Source organism: Betta splendens, chromosome 8, assembly GCF_900634795.4.
Source record: "Betta splendens chromosome 8, fBetSpl5.4, whole genome shotgun sequence".
NCBI classification, from domain to species: domain Eukaryota; kingdom Metazoa; phylum Chordata; class Actinopteri; order Anabantiformes; family Osphronemidae; genus Betta; species Betta splendens.
In genome coordinates, this window is record NC_040888.2 from 13,363,118 (window position 1) to 13,387,329 (window position 24,212).

The 24,212-nt window shown below is 42.9% G+C and overlaps 3 protein-coding genes across 4 annotated transcripts; 1 reads left to right on the top strand and 2 right to left on the bottom strand.

The window, feature by feature from the left end:
* Nucleotides 1–2,553: 2,553 nt before the first annotated feature.
* Nucleotides 2,554–11,304, top strand: si:dkeyp-113d7.1 (uncharacterized protein LOC407709 homolog). 2 transcript variants are annotated; one of them, XM_029159975.3, is made up of 3 exons: nucleotides 2,554–2,911; nucleotides 5,031–5,750; nucleotides 7,469–11,304. In XM_029159975.3, exons 2-3 carry the CDS (start codon nucleotides 5,277–5,279, stop codon nucleotides 8,597–8,599), a joined length of 1,605 nt encoding a protein of 534 aa, XP_029015808.1. In that variant the 5' UTR covers nucleotides 2,554–2,911; nucleotides 5,031–5,276; the 3' UTR covers nucleotides 8,600–11,304. The 2 variants fall into 2 exon arrangements, with proteins under 2 accessions (XP_029015808.1, XP_029015809.1); XM_029159976.3 differs by having other exon boundaries at nucleotides 2,554–2,733.
* Nucleotides 11,081–13,895, bottom strand: LOC121202394 (keratin, type I cytoskeletal 13-like). Its single transcript, XM_041071924.2, has 8 exons — nucleotides 13,353–13,895; nucleotides 12,766–12,848; nucleotides 12,371–12,527; nucleotides 12,108–12,269; nucleotides 11,887–12,012; nucleotides 11,728–11,802; nucleotides 11,494–11,633; nucleotides 11,081–11,391 (listed from the first exon to the last, which is right to left on the bottom strand). The coding sequence occupies exons 1-8, from the start codon at nucleotides 13,827–13,829 to the stop codon at nucleotides 11,292–11,294; spliced, it is 1,320 nt and encodes a 439-aa protein (XP_040927858.1). The 5' UTR covers nucleotides 13,830–13,895; the 3' UTR covers nucleotides 11,081–11,291.
* A 5,786-nt stretch (nucleotides 13,896–19,681) lies between these two features.
* Nucleotides 19,682–21,908, bottom strand: LOC114860915 (keratin, type I cytoskeletal 13-like). Its single transcript, XM_029159817.3, has 8 exons — nucleotides 21,438–21,908; nucleotides 21,180–21,262; nucleotides 20,888–21,044; nucleotides 20,615–20,776; nucleotides 20,412–20,537; nucleotides 20,253–20,327; nucleotides 20,011–20,159; nucleotides 19,682–19,928 (listed from the first exon to the last, which is right to left on the bottom strand). Exons 1-8 carry the CDS (start codon nucleotides 21,843–21,845, stop codon nucleotides 19,805–19,807), a joined length of 1,284 nt encoding a protein of 427 aa, XP_029015650.2. The 5' UTR covers nucleotides 21,846–21,908; the 3' UTR covers nucleotides 19,682–19,804.
* Nucleotides 21,909–24,212: the final 2,304 nt, after the last annotated feature.

The following is a 24,212-nucleotide window of genomic DNA, read 5'->3' on the forward strand; positions in this document are numbered from 1 at the left end:
GGCTGTAAAAACTAAATCACTGCAAATACACCACCTCTGGTTTACAGGCAGACATCAAATTGTAAATGCTCATTAAGGAAGATGGTACTTTCCAACTTTTGCACACAACATAATAAATTTTGTGGGACATTGAAAGCTAATATTATGGCAGGTTTATAAGGATAAAAAAAACAGAATTTGGAAATGTGCAATTAAGAAACAGTGACTGTAGGTCAAATCTTTCTTGAGAGACAGTAACTCAGGTATGGTCACAGGATAAAGTAATTTCCTGGTTTTCAGGATACAGTAAATTTAAAAGTTGTTGCCCAAGTTGTATAATGTAATCAAAACTGAATGTGCCAGGAAACATTAGGATACAGTGAAGCTTCAGCCTTTGTTACTAATTATGAAGTCAAATACAAATAAAATTAAGAAAATTAACTATAACAAAATTACATTTAGCCAGAATTTGAATTAATTGGTTAGATGACTCCAATTAATTATGTTATTGTACAATTTAGAATAAAGACAATATTGAACATACATTGAGAAGAAAACAATACTACACAATGTTCACTGCTTTGTGATCTGCTAATTCAGCAGCTGGTTTAAAAAGGCTCCAATATTGGCAGACTAACCAGTACTGTAAATATAACTTACTGCCCGCTGTGTTGATGTTTCAGGAAGAGTCAGCACTGCATTATTTAACTCGAATGAATACATTTGTGTACAAAAATAGATTTAAAATAAGTTTGAAGATATTATTTCGTATTGGTAATGTTTTGGGTCTTTATTACGTCTAAAAATCATTTACGCTTCCATTCATGCTTACATGTGTACATACCACAAAGCGTATCACCATTTTTATGATTACTTTTATTTCTTGTCAGTTTCTGAAAAGTGTTTGGGTGGTTCCCATGTGTAGACAGGGCTAGTCATTTTGCTATAATGGGTGTCAGTGTGCAGTTAAAGCTTGAATTTTAGTAGAAGGGTTTCATAGCGCTGAAGGATCTTTATTGCAACAAATCTGAAGGTTTCTTGTTTAAACCTTAGTTTGTGCAAGTTTGGAATTAATGAAGCTTTGTGTCAGTATTCCTCAGGAAACAATCCAAGGTCCTCTTGAGGGATACATGGCTAATCATAAAAGATTTATATTGATGTTGTTGCTTTATAGTGTTGATAATTTCTAATTCTACTCCCTGTATGATCTTGATGAACCAACCTTCTTTTAAAGAAAGTTTATGATGGTGTTTGGACTTATTGCAACACTTGTCATTAATGTGCCCTATTCTTTTCTACCAAAACCAGGTCTGAGTTTGCTATTCAAAAATAAAGTACTGAATTAAGTGATAAGAGTGAGAGACAGTCCAACACACTGTGTTTCCGTTTGACTTTTTTATGACCAATGCCAGCTTTGAGTAAATTATTGCCAACTTTTACATCATTAACCAGCAAAATAGTGAATATTCACTGATGTCTTTGGCTGTTTTTCCCTGTGTTGGTCACAGCCACACTGTCAGAATGTCGTTTAAGCCAAGTTCCAAGTGTCTACCATGGTCATGTGCTAATAAAAAGGCTTTTTAGTGTCAAACAAGACCAATAAATGTTTAAAACACAGATTTTATTTACTCCTTTTATGTAAGTGTTTTTATTTTCTTCATGTCAGTTAATTGGATGTTGTGGACACTTAGAACCTGGCCAGAATATCGCATGATCTGGAAATGACAGCTTGTCCTCTCCCCATTTGACCATACAGAGAAAACTGATTGATATGACTGATATGACTTAGCTTTGACTTGTGTCAAACAGCCTGGTGGGTGAAACAGATGCAGAAAATTGTCATAGCAAATCGTGTTTGCAGAAGAGAACAGAACAAAGACCAGGCAAGAAACGTGATGAAGCTACAGTTCTTTTTTTAAAAATGGCAAAAGATAAGGAAGTGAACAATAAGGAGTGTGACTGCAACTACATACTGTGATGGGGCAGCGATGGACTACTGTTAAGTGTTGCTTAGAACGTAGATTTTATAGTTAATACTTCTAGAAATAAAAATTGATCCATACCTCTGTATTTGGATAAAGAACTTGCCCAAGGTCCCTCATTAGTAATAACATATTTTATCCATTTATGTATATATTGATTTCTGACCATTTCTGATCAGAAAATTAAATGGGTCTAAATATTTTCTAAAATGCTTGCAAAAAAATATCAATTCATTTATGAAAGGGCAAGGGGCCCATTTTCCCAACTGGCCTGTGTCTGAACCCGAAAAAAAGTAAAGACAACCATAAAAATATAAATATAATAAATAATATAAATGCCATTTAAAACGTACTTTGAGAACACTTTTCGTGATCTGCACACACACCACTGTCCGTCCTAAACTGACGTCAGTAAACTGTCACTTGACCGCATTGACCCAGCTCTGCGGGGCGCGTGAAACTTGTTCATTCACAACATATTAGACTACAATGGGCGCGTGGAGTTAAAAAAAACCCAAACACACAAAAACTAATGGAACCTGAGTGATGGTGATTCTATAACAATGTCGAGAGCGCGTACCCGCTGTGCGCGCGACGCTGAACACAGTACCCACCTACTACTACCGTTACCGTAGTTACCTACATACCCGCTTGAACTGATATGTGCACGAGCGAGCACTGAGCAGGCAGGCAAGAAGGAAAGAAAGAAGGACAGAGGAAAGGAGTACTGAATGGGGAAAGAAGCGAGAGAGGAAGGAGGAAGGAAAGGAAGGTAAGAAGGAGGGAAGGAAAGGAGAGAGCGGAATTAGTCAGTGATAGAGGGAGGAGAGGAGAGGCGGCGGGTTGTTCTGCCGTGGTGGACGTGGCGGGTCCGGTGGAGTTAGCTACAAGTGACGGGCAGCGGAGCCGAACCGAGGCAGACAGCCAGCCATGAAGCGGACCACCCGCAGGTACCGTATTGCTATGTCCCCCGTTATTAACCGCCTTCGCCGCTCCGCTGCTACATTTTCCTCCTCGCAGCTCGGTGCTGCGCCGCTTCGCTCGGTTTCCTGCCTTTTTAACGGGCTGCACCGCTTTCTGACAGATAATGACCGCGAGTGTCGCCGTCGGCCGCCGCACAGATTTTATAATTTGACACACTTGGTCTCTTTTGTGTCAGAGCTGACAGCCGCTCCCCGCTGCGCCCAGTCACCGTGCTAAATGCAAAAAGTGCACAAGACCGCGGAGGAGGTTAACCAACCGCTGCTCCCCCCCTCTGCTGCCTCTCCTCCCCGCTACACTTTCTCCCATGCTAACGCCAGCTAGCCCCGCTAGTTAGCTTAGCAGTCTGCAAACGACGTTAGTGTGATAAACAAGATGGCCACTGGCTAGCTCTGCTAGCTAGCTAGTCATGGCACCCTGCCCTGTCTTTGTATACCAGAAAAGCGCGTTTAAATGCAATTCCTCCCATTATTTCGGGTTCAAACCCCGCCCGCAAGCATCGCGAAAACAAAAAGTTGACGCGCACAAAAGGAAGGATGCAGTGTTGTTATGAAGCGGGCAGAAACATCCAGCGAAAAATAAATTACCTCCAGATTCTTTCAGACAGTTTGTGCTGAGGCTGCGTGGCGAGTTGAAAAGGCTACCTGAGTTTTTCAAGAGACAGGTAATCTCAGCCAGAGAAACTTCACTGTGAACTCTGAGCTGCGGTGGTTGAGTCGAGCGGTTAGACATCAGGCTGCATGTTTTACCACTAAATAAGTTTTGGGTCTGCTTTTGAAAAAGTGCACACTTGTACTTAGACATCAAGGACTGCCAGGGCTGATACCAGCCAGGCTCGTCCAAACTTTCTTTAGTGTGTGCGGGAAGGCCCTGCAGCCTATAGACGTCCTACATTACAGTAATGTAGTCGCTTAACTTTGTTGTGTAGTGTTTGCACGAACATTAGACATCAAACGTGCAATATCGGTGCAGGAAAACCACATTTAAATTAAGAAAAGCGTGTTCTTGCACACATTTAAACCAAAGAATGCTGATCACTTGTAATGTTACTGTTGAACAAAGTGTTGTCTCAGATTTTTATGCCACTTATTTGATTTCTTTGGACTTGACAGATGGGGGGGCATAATGATGAAAGTAATTCCTTATGCATACTCAGGGCAAGGTAAACCCCAGATGGCTTGTCTGTGACAGGGCAGACACAGAAAGGCAGGAGTTGCTACAATACTTTTAAAGACAGGATGCAATATAAACATTCTAGTCTAGTTTGTATATGGCACTACATTAAGTGCTTCTAAAAATGGTTTACATTTCCATATTACAACAAAGGAAGATTTATGTGCACAACAACAAGGATGTGTTTGAGTGAATAAAATCAGGACCTGAGGTTTTGCACCAGTTAATGAGTTTTCCAATTAAGGTTGCTGATCAAATAAAACCTCATTAAGATGTGTGTGTATATATAAGTTATATGTTGACATGTAGCTAGTGTTGTGATATCTTTTAGATATTTGTATGTATGAAATAGCTATTGGCAGCTACGTATTTCAAATTCTGGGCATCTTTATTTAGAGATGAGAGAACTGAATTTATTAAAAATCTGAATCCAGAAATATTTATACTGTATAAATGATATATTGCGATCAAAAGGCAGAATCACAGCTAACAATAGTGTTGTCTCAACTGTATATTATTTTAAACCTTAATGTCAAAACACAGTCAGCACTTCAAGAAGGGTTTCATGTTCATTCACTAGTAGTTACTACTAGTCAAAAGTGTTTATGGTTTAGTATTACTTCACTGTTACAGGGGGCTCAATAGTGGACTGTTTTACAGAAAGCGATTCTGCCTTTCTCTTGACATTGTTGATGATATAGCCTCCTTATTTGTATGAACTTTCTTCGAAATTTCCCTGGACAAACTGACCATAGGTTTCATGTTACTTTCAGTGTGAGCATGTGTGAGCATGTTGTGGGTGAACAAGATTCTCATTGTTGCACAGGCTGAATGGCTAGTATAGAATAAACAATGTAAAAGAAATATCAAATACAATTCTTAAACCTCACTCTAATCTCACCTTTCATTTTCTAGGTCGGGTCCAGTCAGGTTTGGGTGGTGACACTGTTTCCCTTACTGACCTCCACAGGCAGTTGTTGGACTTCCAGAGGAGGGCCTGAGGGACATACTCTACCTCACAGCCCCTCCTCTCATAGGATAGATACATTTCTCAACAGTAGAGGAAAAACTTGGGATTTAAGAATAAGACTTTAATCATAGAAGTACATCAAAGTATTTCTGAGAAGATTTAGGAGTGAAGTATTGCCTCCATTGTTCATCATGACAGACTTAGAAACTGAGTGTTTGAGCCTCAGCTTGGCCTCTGACTGTGGCTCTCCTCCCCCACCTTTGGACCCCTCTCTGCAAGTTGACTGTTGTTCAGGTCACGTCACAGCAGCACCAACACCCACACTGGCCCTCCTCTCCTCCGACTGCCCAACACCCACGCTGAGCTCGCTGGCAGCAGAGATCGCTGAGCCATTAGTGATGCTACCATGTGTGAAAAGCGAGCCCGAAGATGGAGATCTAGAGCCCATCCGCACCGTTGATCTGTCTGAGATCCAGCCACTGTCCACTGCTGAGCTGGGTCATGACCAGATCAAGATGGAGATAAGCGGCCTTGATTACATCAAGTCTGAGCATCATGGTCACCATGACGACCATCACTTGGGGCCATTCCACCATGCAGATGTGACAGAGCTGGACTACAAGTCACATTATGAACCTAGTTCTGTGTTTGACTACATTTCCCAGGTAAAGTATTCCCTTTGACACATGAAACAATTACTCAAACATTTTCTGGAAAATACCTGTCATCTAGATCTTTTGCTGCTAATAAGGTTCCAAAGATGTATTTTATCTTTCTACAGGTGAAGTTCAGTATAAAAGCAAATCCTCATTCATTTTAGTTTGCAGTGCAGGTCACTATGGCTTCCCATGTAATGTTTTTACAATGGAATGAGCTGCACAACTCCACGGGTACACAACATGTCAGGGTATTCTATCACAATCTGTAAGATTTTTTTTCTCATCTCAATGCAAAGTTTTTTTTGAACTTTTAGATGATGATACTAAGTCAAAGCACCTAGAAATCACCCATGCAGGCACAGGGAGACCAGGCAAACACATCAACCATCAACATCAACCTAGGTCCTACTGTCTGTACACAACATGTTAAAGACCAACTGACTTTTTCAACCAGTCTGTTCCTGAGTCTGCTTTTTTTTCTCCCTCCAGATACATTTTGTGCTATTTCCCTTTCTCACTCCACCTTTCTCACTTCCTTTTGCTGCCACTCAAAGTTAGCTGGTGTTTGAAAGACAAAAAAATAAATTATCCTCAAAGCTCTGTCAAAAGCAGTGTTCTCTAAAACACTCATAGCAGCTTTGACAGTGAACACTATTAAATCACACTATGCAGTGATGGTGTCACACGCACATCCCATCCACTGATATTTATTCTAGTTGATTTAGACCGTTGGCAAAAGACTTAAGCAGACTAGTCCCTTTTTAATATAGTCAAAATATTAAGTTGTAAACATATTAAATGCATCATAATGTCTGGTTATTGCATATGTGGTTGCCTGGATTAATAAACTACTAATTGACTGAAGTTTTACAGATTTCTATTTAGATCACAACAAGTGGAGTGAGTGAAAAAGGCCTGCTCTCTTACTAGAATTGTAACCATTAACTGTTTACATTTTTTGAATGAGCTAATCAGTAGCCAGCCAACAATATTAAATACTGCTTATCATGCAATGCAGGTACAATAAGCTGTCAAGATGTAGTAGTTAGGATGGACTCTGATTCAACTCATTAAATTCTGTTGTCGTCGTTGTTTGGTAAAATGCCACTATGGTGAAGTACTAAGTTACTCTGAATTGACATGTAATTTGTTCAAATCTGAACCCAAACCACAAACATGGTTCAAACGTGATTTTTACACAAATGACAGCCCACATTTTGAAGTATACATTTTAGTTGTGTGTTTTCTTTTCCCAACTACCAAAATGTAATATCCATTCACCGGGATGTATCCTGCTGTACAGCTTGTGTCAGAATAGAATCATGATTGATGATCTGTTCCTGCTGAGCTCAGTGCGTTTCCAGACCTTAAGATCATTAACTGCTTGCTGCAAATCCATTTAAGTATAACTGCTTACACCTGAGCTGATTAACACACACAACCTTCTCCCTAAAACACTGAACTTTGTTTTCCTTTGCTATATTTAAATATGAGAGTGGATTAAATATTTGGAACTTTATTATCTTTTTTTAAATCTGTGCTGTATTACACTAAAGCTTGTGTTTTAGTCTCTTTGTATTGTGACTTGTCTCTTACATTCATTTAGACATTAGCAGTGCTAAACCCTGCAAAATAAATTGCCAATAACAAGCAGTGTTAAAGGTTCCAGTCAGCATCTCAAAATAACACCCCATCTTATTATGCTACCTGTTTTCTTGTTGTAGGTGACAGACACGTTGGAGTACATCAAGTCAGACCACCACGTGGACCTGCAGTGTTACTACACCACAGAGCTGGGCTGCCTGAAGTCTGAATACCTTGAGTCTAACACAATGTCAGTTCACATGCAGCACAATGGCCTGGAGTCCATCCACATGGCAGAGCTCCGCACAGAGCTCAACAAACTCCGACCCGACACCCTACTGATAGATGGCATGGGAAAACTAGACCCTGAGTTTGGAAGTGGCAACCTGTATGAACTGCAGGCAGCTGAAGATGGGAAGACGTCTGCAACGCAGTCGGTGGCAGTAACTGGGCAGAGTGGGGGAAGTGGGACTCTGGCCATCACAACCAAAACCCAGAATCCTACAGTGAGGAAACCTCGTAACATGCAGGGGGAGAAGCCGTTCTCTTGTACACAGTGTGGGAAGAACTTCAGCACACTGGGAAACCTGAAAACCCACCAACGCATCCACACCGGGGAGCGACCTTACACCTGCTCGCAGTGTGGCAAGAGCTTTGGCCAGGCAGGGAACCTTAAACGACACCAGCTAATTCACACCGGTCAGAAGCCATACGTGTGCGCTCACTGCCCCAAAGGCTTCACCAAGGCTGACGATCTGCGCTCACACCAGCGCCTGCACACTGGTGAGCGTCCATTTATATGCGTCACCTGTGGGAAGAGCTTTGGCCAGTCTAAAGAGCTGAAGGCTCATCAGCTGAGTCACACAGGTGAGAGGCCCTACTGCTGCCAGCACTGCGGCAAGAGCTTCACTAAGGAAACCAGCTATCGCAACCACGTGCAGATCCACACAGGTGAGAAACCTTTCACCTGTTCACAGTGTGGAAAGACTTTCAGCAACTCTGGCGTGTTAAAAACCCACGAGAAGATCCACACAGGGGAGCGGCCGTTTGGCTGTACACAGTGTGGGAAGAGCTTCGGCCGCCTCGGGCACCTAAAGGCTCATCAGCAGATCCACACGGGGGAGAGGCCGTACGCCTGCCCCCAGTGTGGGAAGACTTTTAGCCAGTCTGGTCACCTCAAAGCACATGAGCAAATCCACAAACGAGAGCGAGTGGACACAGCCAGCACCAGCAGCAGCAGCAGCAGCACCATGGGCAGTGACAGTAGCTAAAAGAACCTCCATACCCTTTAACCTCTCGGAAAAACAAAGTATTATTCCTTTTTTTATAAATACTATATAAATTTGTTTCCTTTATGAATTTTTTCTTACATTTTCATACCTTTTGTGCTCTTTTGCATTATATATGTGGGCAGGGAGGACTTTGACTGATTTGCTCTTATGCAAGTGTCTGTATGTGAGTGTGCGTGTGTGCGCGTTTGTACATGTACTGTGTGTCTGGGGGCGGTGTGATACTGAGGGGCTTGTAGATATTTTTCAACTGGTCTGTTTTAACTGTTATTGCGTGTAGAGTTTCCCTCTGAGGACCAAGTACCAGTACTTATTTTTGGAGTATTTAGTGATACACAAGCACAACTATTTCAGTGACCAAGTTTGATTACTTAAAGTGTTTTTTACTGAAACAGGCCAGCAGCTCCTGAGTGTCCAGGGCCCCGTTTACTGTTAACAATCAAGAAGCTACAAGTTTTTTTTTTCCTCAAAGTCCGTTAAAATTGTTGCGCAATTTTTTAAAGGCATTACCTCAGCATATGTGTTCACATGTTGGTATGATCTTTTCAACATTGGAAAATACACTTTAATGTAGTGTATTTAAATGTTATGTAAAAGATGTTATGTATTAAATATACATAAAGCACAAAATATAAAAGTTGTGTCTGAGATAAAAAACGTTTCCTACCCCAATTGAAGCCTAATGTTCAATCACCATTCCGATTTGAACTTGCTGCTTCTTTGATTTTTGTTGGTTTGGGGTCTTTTAGATGTTGCTTGTTTGTTTCGGCGTGTAAAGTGACTTAAGTGTTACGCAACTTTTTGTGTAGTCATTGAAGCACATGAATTGTCCACAAAACTAAACAAATTCAGCTGTTTAGACACGTCTGAGCCACTGTAATCTCCGTCTTTCAGTTTCCTTCAGAGTTCAGAGCTGTTGAAATTTAGAATTTGGTTTCCTAGTTTGATTTTTGCTCTTTGGCAAAATGTCGGGCTAATAGGTATGCTTTCTAAATTATTGTCAATCATTTGCAGGGTTTTGTTGTTTGACCAAATGCTTGCATTCTGAATTTGAAAAACACTGTAAATTAACAAAATCTTTTTGTTTGTTAAAGCCTAAACATTCAAAGTATTAAATAGTTCCTCAATGTGTCAGAGCCAAGTAGGTTAAGTTTACATGTTGAGTATTTACCACTGCTTCTCATTTATTACTGATTGAACATAATCAGACAAATTATTGATGACAGTGAAATGAGCTGTACTGAAGTTGAAGTTTATAACTGATGTGATAGAAGGTCATGTTGACGTTAAACACTGTTGGCATGAAAATGGTGGTTACATGAAAAATGTCAGCGCACCCAATTTGAGCTGTAATAGAAGTGTGGCTGATGAAAATATACATTCAAGTCCCAGAATGGTTTTAGTGTGAAGCACAAATGAAACACCAGTTTTTGGTTTCTTATTTTGAATAAGATTCACTTTTCAAAATCAAAGAACTTTTGACTTCATTAAAGGTGTTACCCCAGACCTCATCCTCATCAATTGTAGATTTAATATGCTTTTGGATCCCCTTTTAAATGTTTTTGGTGAACGGGGTCCTGGTAGATTCCTCCATTACTGTACTTTATTTTGTCTCAGTTGTTTGCCAACATTGTGTGAGTACCCTTTCGTGGTTGAGTCAGTATATTGAGTCAGTATTGAGTCAGCTGCCAGTATGCTAGTATTCTACATAGAGCTGTGGGTACTCCCATGCACCCACTCTGTTACTGTTTTGTTAAAAACTTGATTCTATTGTTTTGCTTATTTTTTTTATTTTTTGCCCTGTATTGATTAATCAAAAGATCTTTTTGTTGTTTGATAATCAGCTGATTCCACATTTCATTGTTTTGTAGCACAATTAAAAATATTTCCAGTATTATTACTTCAAAAACTCTACTTTTCAGTATCATTGGGCTCCAACAGGACCAAACACATCAGCACAAAGGAACCCACAATCTCCCATGTCCCCCTTCCTGTCCAGATCGCTCACTGTGTACAAATCTAATAATGTCATTCTTCAAAAAACATGACATTATTTTAAAAAACTGCAAAAAAGGTTAAGTTGATGCAACATCTTGTACTGGAAATGAATTATTAAAAAATCTAATGGAAGTCTCTTTGCATATTTGGTGCTGTTTTTTTTAAACTGAGGCCCAAATTTAGTGGGTTTTAATGTTTGTCCACAGAATGTAAATTATCAAATGAGGGTAATCCTAAAACCGTCCCATGTGCTTGAAAGTCATCAATGTGGGAATCTGTGAAATGATGGGAATGCAGCATGAGAACTAAAAGCAGTATGTGCTAAAGGATGATGGGGTCTCTGATATTTAGAAAGCTAAATATTAAATAAATCGTCTAATAAGGTTTTTGGGTCAGTTTTTGATGGATTTATTGAGAAACATGGGTGATGCAGCTGAAGACCTTTTCCTATAAACATTCAGACACTTGTTGAGCTTAGGTGACTTTTATTCCTTGAAGCACTAGGCAGAAGTTTGAACCCCAGACCAGACAAACAAGGATGTTACTCTCCTTTCACTCATGGTGTAATTCAGCAGAAAAGGAAGAAGGAATCTGTGAAGTGGAGCTGGAGGTGACTCGGCATGCAGACAGGCGATAGGCTGAGAGTCGGCTGCACCCATCATCAGAGAGATGAGGTTCAGCTTGTCTCCTCAATGACCTTCGTGATGACTGTGGTGGTGGTGGTGGTGCTGGAGGATGAGGACAGGGATGAGGACCCGGATGATGAGATGGAAGCTCTGAGAGACGTAAGAGGCAGGGTTTAGTGCTTGACTCTTCCTGAAGCAGAGCAGGTTTAAGCCTGTTAACATTTACACTGGACTGGGTCTCTAATCCCTTACCCCTCTCCGTCAAGCAGCCTCCTGTACTCTTCAATCTCCTTCTCAAGTCTGGTCTTGATGTCCAGTAGCACTTGATACTCCTGTCCCTGCCTCTCCAGGTCAGCCCTCAGCTGCACCAGCTGACCTTCAAGGCTGACCACCTGCACAGCGACACGTGGAAACTTGTCTCAGTACTGATACTTTACTGATACTGCACTACACCCCCCCGACACACACACATTTCTCGACACTCACCTGATTCTGGAATCCGCTCAGTTTCATGCCGTAGCGGCTCTGAATTTCAGATAGTGTAGATTCAAGAGACGCTTTCTAGAGGGAGAAAGCAGATTCAGATGAGACGATCATCACAACTAGACCATAAGAAACCTTCCGTAGGTTCATTATTGTTCTCACCATGCTGAGCTGTGACTGGAGCTCAATCTGCAGACTCTGAAGCTGGCTCTTCACGTCCTTCACCTCTGTGGTTGTCGATTTCAGTGTGACCTCGGTGGCTTCTACCTCCTTGGTTATGGCCTCAGACTGAGAGCAATAGGACAGAAGAATGTCACCACAGAAGGAATAAAATCTCTACACTGTTGCTGTGGACGTCAGTGTCAGAAGGCAGCTTTTCCTACCTTGGCGTGGAACCAGGTCTCCAACTCTTTTTTGCCCTTGGCGGCAACAGCCTCATAGTGTTCTCTGATCTCCTCCATGACCTTGGTGAGGTCCTCCTGAGGAGCGGCGTCCACCTCCACGTTCACCTGACCAGACACATGCGTGCGCTGGGCCAACAGGTCCTGCAAGAAGAGAGATCAGAGTCGGTCACACAGCATGAGAGAGTAACCCGTGACCTCAGTGGTCGGCAGTGTGCCGTAGTTTAGAATGAAGATCTTGGTACCTCCTCGTGGTTCCTCTTCATGGAGGCCAGCTCATCTGTCAGGCTGTCGATCTGCAGAGTCAGGTCAGTCTTGGCCAAGCCCAGCTCTCCCAGCAGCACCTTCAGCCCAGCGATGTCAGCCTCCACTGATTGACGCATCGCCACCTCATTCTCATACCTGCTGAATGAAAGATGGTTTACTTTGGGCTCACAATGTCGTTATTCTTATTCTTATTCTATTTCAGTTGCAATTTCTGCAGCAGCCACTAGAGAGTGATGCAACATCTGATGTTACAGACACACAGCTTGGTAACAGCCTTTTTCAGACTTTCTGAGACAAACGTGTTGACCCACATAGTAATTGATTTAGAATTCTTTAGGAATCTAAATAACAGTAGTTAGGAGATATGACTGACTTGATCCTGAAGTCGTCGTGGGCCAGCTTGGCGTTGTCAATGCTCAGTAGCACACTGCCCTTGGCAGTGATAGCATCCAGAATCTGAAAACACACGCAGAGGAATCTATGCTCAAATGATGTTTACTTAGGAAAATATATTTATCCAACCGGTGGTCTGTGTGATCTGAGGGTTTTTAGGTGTGGCAGCTTCACTAGGATCACTTACGCACAGGCGCGGCCAAACTAGTTTTACAAAATTTCCCATCCGATTTATGACAGTCGTGATTTGCATGCCTCACGCTACCGGATTTCCTCTTTGGTGCCAAGTTTTCAATTGCATTTTCCTTTTCCCACAAGCTGAGTAGAAGATAAGCGCTGCCATGGTTACATGAACCTTTTAGCCTTAAGGTTGTTCAAAGCAGTTTATTTATTATTGTTTAGCTATTTTTTTCCGACAGCCTTAACTTGAAACATTACACCTGTAATCAAGAGAGACTGAGATTGTTACAACAACGATTTTTTAATTGACTAGCTCTTAAATGCAACTTTGACTTTTTGTCTTGCACACAGACAGGTTTCCTTCCTGTTGTCTCCCCTGTTCCTTACCTTGGCCTGAAGCTCAGCGATGGTGGCGTAGAAGGCACTGTGGTCCCTGCTGGCAGGGCCAGACTTGCCTTCCAAGAACTGTCTGATCTTCAACTCCAGCTCAGCGTTGGCCTTCTCCAGCGCTGCCACCTTGGCAAGGTAGGATGCCAGGCGGTCATTCAGGTTCTGCATGGTGAACTTCTCGTTGCCGATCAGGCTGTCATCTGCTGCTGCTCCACCACCGAATCCAGCTCCACCACCGAATCCGGATCCACCACCGAATCCGGATCCACCACCGAATCCGGCTCCACCGCCGAATCCAGCTCCACCACCGAATCCAGCTCCACCACCAAAGCCACCACTGCTTGCAGAGAAGCTCCTGCTGGCCTGGGAAGCCCTGACACCACCAACACCCCCAGACAAGCTCATTGAGCTCAAGCCACTGCCGAAGGATGCTCGGCTACTGCTGAAGGAGCTACGTGAGCTAAACGTCGTCATGCTGATGGAGTTAAGGAAGATGAATAGGTGTCTGTCAGCCTGTCTTCTCCGGTGGAGAGAGTAGAAGAGGAGAGAAGTGAGGAGAGACGCTTCAGTTGCGTCTTTATACATATGCTCAGGTGGGCTGACCTGCTGCAGGTGAGGGGTGGGGTTGCTGGTCCACACCCATGAGGACATAATGCAACTCCTCACATTATTTTTAAGAATGTATTTGCCCTGCATTTGATTTATATAAAACTAATTTATTCAAGCTTCTCATATTAAATCTGGTTGTTTGAAATCTTTGAATTTAACCACATTTTGCATATATTTAGTGTCAAATCAGCATCATTTGAGACAATTCCCCTCTAAAATCCCCCAAACAAAGTGGCTCACAAGTTAAGGACCAAATTAACACCCCCTTTGCTCTAGCTCTATATAATTATATACTTTAACTATAATTATCTTCAAGCTTTTGTACTTTTTTTCTGAAAAAGCTGCATAATTCAAATATAGAGTTGCATGAAATGTAAGCACTTAAAGAGGTCCTTTCTGCCACTCCCCTGGTATTTCTGGGTTGTAGCACATATAGGTGTTATATAACTCTGTGTATGTTGTTTTTTTTATCTGTACAAAGAGCTCACAGTGTCAGGGATGCAGCTGAAATGCCTTCTGGCACCAAGCTCTCATCTATCACCTGACAGTGTCATACTTCAGTTGAACTGTGCGCTGTGGGAAAACGCCCCTGGGAGATGGAGAGGGAGAAACATAAGAGCTGGTTTGTTGTATCGTCATGGTAACCTGCACCTCCAGGGGGCTCCAGTGCCATATAGGAGCAGGATTGTTTCATAAACTTAGTGATGTGATGACCTGTGTGTGTGTTTGTGTTTCTCCCTATACTCCGACCACTAGTTGTGACCATAGGGTTTTGCAGGAGGCCTTTTAAAAGTTTGACGCATATCCATAGTGATTTTTGATGGACATTACAATCCGTCAGGTTTGAAGAGTTCATCTGTTGCGCTGGCAGCAATCTTCATGCTGATGAAGGAATGTTGGGGATCTGATTGATGGGGAGTGCTCTGCTTCCTCATGCACCAGCCTCAGCCCTGCAGCCAGTTCAGGACTGATGATGATGGACGTGATTTGCAGCCAGGTATAGTTCTGCATGTGTGTATGTGCAGGTATGCATATTAAACGCTCCTATGCGGACTATTTCACCTGCAGGTAGAGGTGTTGTGCCAGTGCCCTGGCTGAGTGCATGCAGGTACTGTATGTCCTCTATGTGCCAATTGCTTCTATATGCACTTTATACCTGCAGTTAGAAACAAAACACCAGCTTTTGTCTTTGCTGTTCTTAAAGTTAAAAGGCTCGGGTCATGACCTCAGGCACATCTTGTTGTGCAATCATTGTCCTATTTGTGAAATCGTTTTAAAATGCTGCTAGTGTGTGAATATTCTAGTTCTTGATTTTAGCACCAACACTATTTTTCTTTTTTTTTTTTTAAGTCATGCAAAATTTTGCATAAAACACTGCAGATGCATTGAGTGTAATGCAGTGGCGAAATGAAATATAGTCAGGGCAACTGTAAATTTACTCTCTTGCCCAAGAGCAATATATTACAAATTGTGGCAGGGTTACTCAACAGCTCTCTTGCGTGCTGTCATTTATTTGTGGTGCCCTCAGGCTTTTTTCTAGTGACTTTCTAACCTCCAAATGTGTGACCACACCTTATCTAAGTGCAGCTTAGGCTTCATAAACCATGTGCCAATCAGCAACAACAATGAGGTTTGTCCTTTTGTTTTCTTTGTGTCACGACCGAACTGAGTAAACACCTGACATAGAATCGGATAAATCTCGGATAAACAACAGCGACATACTAGCTGTAAGATGGCATTGCTCCATATTTTAAAAACATTCTCTCCACACTCAGTGTAAAACCTGGGTTATTGATTTTAAATTGCCCGTGTGAGTATGAGGAATGTGGCCCTGTGGTGGACTGGTGACCTGTGTGACTGACAGCTCCTCAGCAAGCCTCCGACCTTTTTGACCTTTAAGCTGTAGAAGATGATGATACTGTCATTGACTTGTTTTCAGCATCAATTCAGCTTAGAATCCATCTGCTTTTTGACATCCCACCTAAATGTGTTTCTACACTGCTGCTGGAGTTCCAATATGATCGGGAGAAGAACGTAAAGACGGCCGCATCATGTGTTTGCAGGTTGAGAGTAGAGTTAACGTAGCAGCAGAGGCCTCACATCTGGCCTGAGGTGGAGGAGAGGCAGAACATTAATTAAATAGCACATGTCAGGCTGTGCTTTTTTCCTACTGCTGCTAAAAATGCATCTCATCGCTGGAGGCTGAAACAGTGAATACCTACAAATCATCGGCTCTGATGTTTCAAATAGTGCATTAAAAGAAATACGGTTTATCAATTGACTTAAATAAGCAAATCAGCACTTGACAACTAGATCACAGTTCTTGGCTTGTTGAAAACGAGGCTTTTTTAACAAGCCAAGAACACACCACACAGCTCTCTGCCAGTTACCTGGTTCATAAAACATCTGTAAAAACCTGTTTTTAGAGTTATAAAACATGGGATTTAATTTCTTTATCTGCTGATGGTTTAGGGTAATTTAAGGAAGCATCAATTCTATGAAGGTGGTAGAAGTAGTAAAATCCCTGCTTAGACCTCAGGCAGCTGCATTTTTGACGGCGTTCAATGGTCATACTCCTACTGCAGATGGTTCTGTGCAGTTTAGAAAAGTGGGAACATTTAAATTAAGGCTGCAGCCCCCAGTCAGTCATTTATATCAGGGGTCGCAAACCGGTTCCATTGAGGGCCGCTGTCCCTGCCCCAGCTCCTACTGATCACCTTGACCAGGTGTGTTCAGTGAACGACAAGCAGGAAAAGCCAACTGACACACCTGATCAAAGTGATCAGCAGAGAGAGCTGGAAAAACAGCAGGAACACCGGCCCTCAATGGAACCGGTTTGAGACCCATGATTTATATATTCCACAATATATATCAATATATATTCAATATGCAATTTATAAGAATGTTTCAGAAAATGAGAGCCTAAGTGTGTTAATGTACCATTGGGTTTGCACCCTGAATGAAAAGATTTACTGGGAGACTGAGACCCCCTTACTGTCCTCCTGGTTTTCCAACTCTCTGCTGATCACCTTGTTCAGGTGTGTCAGTTAGCTGCTGAGTGACTGAACACACCTCTCCAGGACCAGGGTTGAACACTCCTGTTTTACGGTATTTGCTAATTTGACCTATGACCTTTATTGGAGGCACAACCATGGATTATACTGAGCAAAAAAAGGTCAGTTTTATCAGGTCAGTCAGATTTGGCGTTGGATGGTGTTGGAAACACTTCAATGAGGAAGATCTTCTTTTTCTAACCCAAGAAGAAGACATTTTGTGTTAAATCTGCTTTAGCATTTCCTGCTTCCTGCTTCTCAAACTGTCAGAAGTCCCTTTATTCTATCTGTCATCACATCTGAGTGGTAAATATTCCCTCCGTTTCCCCCAATCAGTGTTCTGTTCATGAGGAATTCTCAAGGGGAATCCAGTTGTTTTAATTGTCTTGTCAGTGCTTGTCTTCCTTCCAGCTTCCACCACCAGCTTCTAAAACCTCTTCATTCTCATCCATTATATTTTATCATCAGGTTCTCTGACATTGGCCTTTTGATGAATCTAAGTACATTTTCAATGCAAAATGAGACACTTTAAATGTTCTTTGGAATTCTTTATTAAGGGATGCAGTTTCCTGAATTCCCATCATCATCAGGTAGCCACTTTTTAAGTACACTAAAATCTAATTCCTTCCAATTTCTTTTCAAAACAGACACTCTGTTGTGATTTCTGCTTTTATAAGGTTATTGTTTTTGTAGAATCTTTAGATAGAGCATGATTCTACAATATACTGATGCAATTGTACTGGTGTGGGTTACGTTATGGGCTGGCCCTCTTACAGAACATTTCATATAGGGTGCCTGTAATATTAGAACCCACTAAACCTCATCAGAATTTCTCCTCACTATCTGTTGACCTACAAATACATATGGCCATATGTTTCTCAGTTAATAACTGTAACATTTCAATTTAAAATTTCATAAAATCTGAAAACTAATATGTTAATCTATGCATCTGTGCACCAGCATTGTCTCCATTGTTATCAGCCACGCAAGCTACAGTCAAGGTATCTGAATAAGTTTGTCCAGAGTTTAGGTTGCAGTAAGGAACCTTTCAGGTTTTGTCTGTAACCTTCAATTATCTTTAGAAACATTAATAACAATGTAAAGTTCTTCCGAATACTGGTAGGTTTCCCAAAACAGTAAATGTGGCATTTTAGCTCCAGTGAATCTAAAGAGCCACTTGATTACTAGTGAGGAGGGGACTTTTGGCTTTTTTTAAGTTCCAGTAATGCTCTTCACTGTGGGAAACACTTGTTTCTCACTGTTTTGTGAGATTAAAATATAAGAACCCCACGGTTTCTAAATGTTCGCTTTAAGCAGAATCTTTATGGAGGTGATACAAGTCAGCACAAGGTCCGTTACTGAGTACAATTACTGAGTTTCCCTCAGGCTGCGATGATGATGAGCTTTTTCCCTGCAGAACAGTGATGACAGTGAGAATGATTTCTGTTTTTCTGCTTGACTGCACTTTGTTAACCTGCACAAATAAACCAGCATCAACGCTCTCAAATTTATTTTTTCGGAACTAATCAATCTTTGCTGTGCATGAAAAATCAAAATCAAAGAAGGTAAATGAAGGGGTGGTGGTGTGTGTGTGTGTGTGTGTGTGTGTGGGGGGGGGGGGGTTATATCTATGATGATGGAGGAAAATAAAGTCTTTCCTGATCTTGGGCAAGAAGCAGCGTGCAGGTTGAAGCATGAACGCTCTAAATGACAGCAAACCAGTTACACGGTTAAAAGGGCGGAAAAGTTTTAAAAGGTCAATGAAAAACATCAGAAAACAACCGCAACAGATGAGAAATGAATCCATGTTCACTGGTGCTGCCCACCACAAGGGAGCAGCACTATCACCTTGTTTGACTGATTGTGTTGGAGCACATTAAAATGGGCTGCAATAACTGAGGGATTTTAAAAAAGTACAGTACAGTTCAGCACAAATTGATGCTTTATTGACTACAACTCGTGCAGGTTGCAAAATACTGAGTCTTTCATGACAAACGCTGTTGCTAAAGGCTAATTAGCCTGTGGCAGCGTCCTGAGGAGTCTGAACTCATTCCTCTTGTTGCTGCGACACCCTTCAGACTAAAGATTTGCAAACCTAGAATATCCACCTACAGATATAATCAGGTATAGATAGTTGCTGTATTCATTTTTGAATTGTTAACTGACAAAATGTTTTTTGGTTTGGTTTTGTGGTCTCTGCTTCCATTCCCATCTGTTTTACAGCGCTTCACCTTTTCCCCTCTGCCATCTGCTTTTTAAGCATCTGTTCATGTGTGTATGCTCCTCTTTGCACAGGCTGGACTGGCTGAACTACATTCCACTATGTTGGCACTGTTTCACAGGGCGCGATGCTACAGTAGTAAAGCTGAACGTAATCTCATGCCAGTGCCAAAATTCCCAGCAGGTCATGTTGGAATATATCTTCCTGACACTTGGCCCACGGGCTGTGAGCTGCAGCTGCTCCATGAGACTGTACAGGTTGAAGGTGTGGCTGTACTGTAGTATCAGGATACCTCATTATTACTACATCATTCAACGTTTTAAGCCCTGCACCTCTCTTTTTTATCTCTAATGATAAGGCTCAGTTTAACCTTTGACCTCTGAATTCCTCTCTCGCTTCTGCTCTTTGTATCCAACCTTCCAACACAAGACTTTTTCTTAGTTCATGATCTGCACAACACCCACTCAGTATTTATTTGGACTCTCGTTTTATTGTCTGGTCAACATCAGTGAACAGTGACAATGATGATCCATCAAAAAGGACTGCCTGCTGTCATCAGCTGCAGCTCAGCGGGACTGGAAGGAGGAGGACGACGTGGAAGACGTAGACGACACCACCTTCCCATCGACAACCTCCTCCACCACCGTCATCACACGCTTGGTGGTGGTCGTGCTGGATGAGGTGTTGGTGCTGTCAAGAAGAATCAATAGAACATAAATTACTAGGCCACTAACTCTCCCCACACCGATGACCCGGTGCCGCTGGGTCTCACCTGTGGATGGTCTCTCCGTCCAGCAGCCTCCTGTACTCAGCGATCTCCAGCTCCAGCCTGGTCTTGATGTCCAGCAGTATATTGTACTCGTGTCCCTGGCGCTCCAGGTCGGCCCTCAGCTGCACCAGCTGCTCCTCCAGAGACGTCACCTGGCGGTCGAGAACATTCATAGGTTCAGGTCTTCAGCGAAATGTACTGCAAAAAGCAAACAGCCTAAGACTGTGGAAGCAGCGCTCCCCCACCTGCAGCTGGTATCTGGACAGCTGTGCTCCATAGCGATTCTGTGTCTCTGCGAGAGTCACTTCCATTGCTGCTTTCTGAAGACAAAAATGAACCAAAAAAGTTTTTCATCTCTTACGACATCAAATCGCTCAGAGTATCGGGGATCATGTGACCCTCACCATGCTCAGCGCTGACTGTAGCTCGATCTCCAGAGACTGCAGGGAGCGTTTGACCTCTGTGACCTCCGTCCTGGTGGTCTGCAGTGAGGCTGTCTGAGTGACCACCTCTTTGCTCAGAGCCTCCGTCTGCACGGCACATAAAGACGGTTCCAATGAGCTCAGCATGAATATGGCCTGTACAGAATGTGGGCTAATAGGTTTACCTTGGACAGGAACCAGCCCTCCAGATCCCTCTGGTTCTTGGCGGCGACAGTCTCGTAGTGCTCCCTGATCTCAGCCATGATCTTGGTGAGGTCTTGTGAGGGAGCGGCGTCTACCTCCACGTGAACCTGACCGCTCATCTGAGCTCGCATCGCCAGCAGGTCCTTCAAACAAAGAACAACAAACATTAGGAAGAGAATAACTCCAGACTTCAGCTGTGTTGTTCACGTCCTAACCTGCCTCTCGCAAGCTTCTCGTGTTCATGTTGTACTGACCTCCCCGTGGTTCTTCTTGAGGAAGAGCAGCTCCTCCTTCAGACCTTCAATCTGCATGCTCAGGTCGCTCTTGGTCAGGTTCAGGTCGCCCAGGGCTTTCTTCAACCCAGCGATATCAGCCTCAACCGACTGGCGCATCGCCAGCTCATTCTCATACCTGCAGGAGGATAATGTGCTGGTTGGATGCTGCTTTGAGTCTCTTAGCACAGATTACAGGACCCAGGTATATATAGTGTAGCTGGTGTTTTCTTTTCAACTGTTATGTGTAACTATGGGATGGAGACAGACTCACTTCATCCTGAAATCATCGGCGGCCAGGCGGGCGTTGTCGATGCTCAGGTTCACGGCTCCGTTGACCTTGATGGCGTTCTGAATCTGGGGAACGGCAAAGGGTTCAGTACCAGCACTAGTTCACATGTTAGCACCAGAACCCACAAATCCACTCTATCCACATTGTGGCAATGTTAGTTTGACTGAATAATAGCACCAGAAAACATCTGGTGCTATTTCTGCCTTCCTTGCTCTGCTCATCACATGCATGCGTGCATACCTTGCCCGTGATTTCGGAAATCGTGGCAAAAGAGGCGGTGTGGTCCCTGGCGGCGGGACCAGCCTTGCTTTCTATGAACTGCCTGATTTTCAGCTCCAGCTCGGCGTTGGCCTTCTCCAGGGAGCGTACTTTGGCCAGATACGTTGCCAGGCGGTCGTTGAGGTTCTGCATGGTGAACTTCTCATTGCCGATGAGGCCGTCCTCCAAACCGGACACGCTGTAAGAGATGCGGCCACCAGAGGAGGAGGCCGAGGAGATGCGGACGTCGTAGCCTCCTGCTCCGCCGTACACGCTGCCGGCTCTCATCGATGACAGCCGCCCACCGCCGCCGAGGCCGATCATGGAGCCACCAGAGCTCCCAGTGGAGGTCCTCACTGACTTGGTGGAAGAGCGAGAGGTAAAGGCCATGATGGATGTTGTCCTTTCAGCTGTTGCTGGAGGCGATGCAGAGAAGAGAGTGAGGAGCCACAGGCTCACGCGTCCTATTTAAACCTGCGCCAGTCAAAGCCAGTTATCAATCATTCAACACACAAACATTGAGACAAAGGCCGAGGTAGAAAGGTATGCGCCCAGGACGTCGTCCTGGGTGTGACCAGGGGATGGTCGGGGGAAAAATGTGGCCTTCAAACCAACCTCGGTACTTGCCTTTTATTATTGTTATTAGAATAATTGCGGCTGCAGGTGTATTTGTCTCAGAGTGTAGTAAAGCGTTAATGAAAGCTTTGATAAAGGTCAGGTCACTGTATCTTTAGACCTAATGAGCAACATAAATGAGTGATAATAGCACAGTTACCAACTTTATGGTCACCAACGCTTTCAAAGTTCAAGGTTTCATCTCTTCCTGTGCAATTTTCATTAAAATAAAATAACCACGTTTGCTTGTTTTAAACAGGAAGAGAACATATCAGCGGGCAAAAACACAGAAACACTGAAGATGACGATGAAAACAATGTAAACTGCACTTCAACATATCGATTATTCTGCGTTGCATGAATGCTGGGTGTGTTAGTGATGGAACTTTGACTTGTACTCTCTGACCCACATCTCCCCAATCTGTCATTTTCTGCCCACCTCCTACACTGAATCCAGTGTCTGTCACTGTAGAGCCTTGTTTTCACTCACTTTCACTTTGTCTGAATTTCTGTCCACTACAAGCAACAGCTTTAAAATATGAAGCAGTAGTCATTTGCGCACAGACACAAATGCACCAATCCTCAAGTACTATTCAATACGTGGTGTGAATGAGATTTTGAGGCTGTTTAGGTTCAAATTACTTTTTGGCTTCACTGATTTGTTTGCTGATGACCAACGTCTTCATTCCAGCATAAAAACCTAATCTGTGACACATGGAAATGATGGTTTTAGTAGTTGGGGTTTTGTTGCCTCTGGACCATCACAGGAACATTCTATAATGAATTGTGAACTGAAGCTCAAGTGAAACATGTTATGCTTTTAAGTTAGTCTTTAATAACCAGATGTGAACTCTCTGTCAACTCTGCAAACCAAGAACAGTCCCTCAGCCTTGAAACTGGAGGTTTGTCTTGTCAGTGCTCATTCATTTGCACCTTTCTGTGACCACCTCTTCTCATTCCAGCCATTGTCGGACCACACGCCCAGCTCACCGCCTCGCGTTTATCATCGCCGCGGATAAAGTGAGCCGATCACACCCTGAGCACTGCATTTCACAGCATTGAGGCTAAATGAGAACGGGGAAACGGCTGCGCTTCACTTGCAGTGAATAGCGATTCTAAAACCTCGAATGTTGGCGAGCCCGTTTCTAAAGCTGACACCTTGTTGGTTCTTTGACACCAGCCATCACTCACCTGTCACTAGTGAGAGTTTCAGCCTCAACCTGAAATGCAGCCTTTCAGCCCAAACAACATGGAGAAAGTAAATATGTTTCAGTGTGTTAGTTACTTAATCTGCACATCTACAGGTAATGGATCGAATAAAACTAAACTAAGATGTCTGAGAAGGTTTAGCTCAAGTTTGAGGTCCTTCTCAGGTTTCATCTTGTTGATTTTGTCACACTGATATGGTTTGTTGGTGTTTGTTGACTGAAGTTTGTGTTTTGTGCTGCATATCTCGGCCCCACTTTGTCTCCTTGTCAGCAGTGTCTTAGTGTTTTTCTGCTAAAAGTCCTGGAGTCACGCAGGGGATGCCAACAACAAACACTGTAAATCATTCAACAAAGAGTAAAACATCTTTCTGTGGTGCTGCCAAAACTGAGTCTCCGACACACCCTGAGACATAAACACATCACAAATAGTTGGTTTATGATCTTTCAGAGTGTTCACATTAACAAGAAATTAATTCAGCAGTATTTAATCCAAATTAAGGCACACTAATATTACAAAGTGAAGTAATGTTTTCAAAGGGCAGCACGACAAATATCTTGTACTGTGGGTTAAACAGGCTTAGGACTTTGGGCAGCCAGTCACTATTACGCGACAGATGATAAACCCTGGGGGAGACGAGGTCAAGCCAGGGTGTTTTACTTTTACCAGACATTCAAGTGTGAAGCATAAGCAAACTGGACCCAGGGCTTGGGTTAGAACTGGACTGTGTGCAAATACTGGAGCTGCAGCTGCTTTGATGCAGTTTTGCCACAACAAACTGAAAGAATATGAAGTATGAAACATTGATCATCCTTAGAATAAATATCTCCAGTTCCAGTGGCTCAACTTTCTCCTCATGACATTAATCAATTTTGTTTCCTCTGGCGCCATCCTTAGGACATCCATAAAAATACATGCATTAAAGGTACTGTAAATG

Coding starts and splice junctions, on each gene's coding strand:
- LOC114860915 (XM_029159817.3), bottom strand. CDS start 21,845: ATGGCCTTTACCTCTCGCTCTTCCACCAAGTCAGTGAGGACCTCCACT. Junction 20,538..20,614: donor AGGGCTGGTTCCTGTCCAAG/GTAAACCTATTA, acceptor TGTGCCGTGCAG/ACGGAGGCTCTGAGCAAAGA. Junction 20,328..20,411: donor TACAGTCAGCGCTGAGCATG/GTGAGGGTCACA, acceptor TTTTGTCTTCAG/AAAGCAGCAATGGAAGTGAC.
- LOC121202394 (XM_041071924.2), bottom strand. CDS start 13,829: ATGACGACGTTTAGCTCACGTAGCTCCTTCAGCAGTAGCCGAGCATCC. Junction 12,270..12,370: donor TGAAGAGGAACCACGAGGAG/GTACCAAGATCT, acceptor CTCTTCTTGCAG/GACCTGTTGGCCCAGCGCAC. Junction 12,013..12,107: donor AGACCTGGTTCCACGCCAAG/GTAGGAAAAGCT, acceptor TATTGCTCTCAG/TCTGAGGCCATAACCAAGGA.
- si:dkeyp-113d7.1 (XM_029159975.3), top strand. CDS start 5,277: ATGACAGACTTAGAAACTGAGTGTTTGAGCCTCAGCTTGGCCTCTGAC. Junction 5,751..7,468: donor TGTTTGACTACATTTCCCAG/GTAAAGTATTCC, acceptor TTCTTGTTGTAG/GTGACAGACACGTTGGAGTA.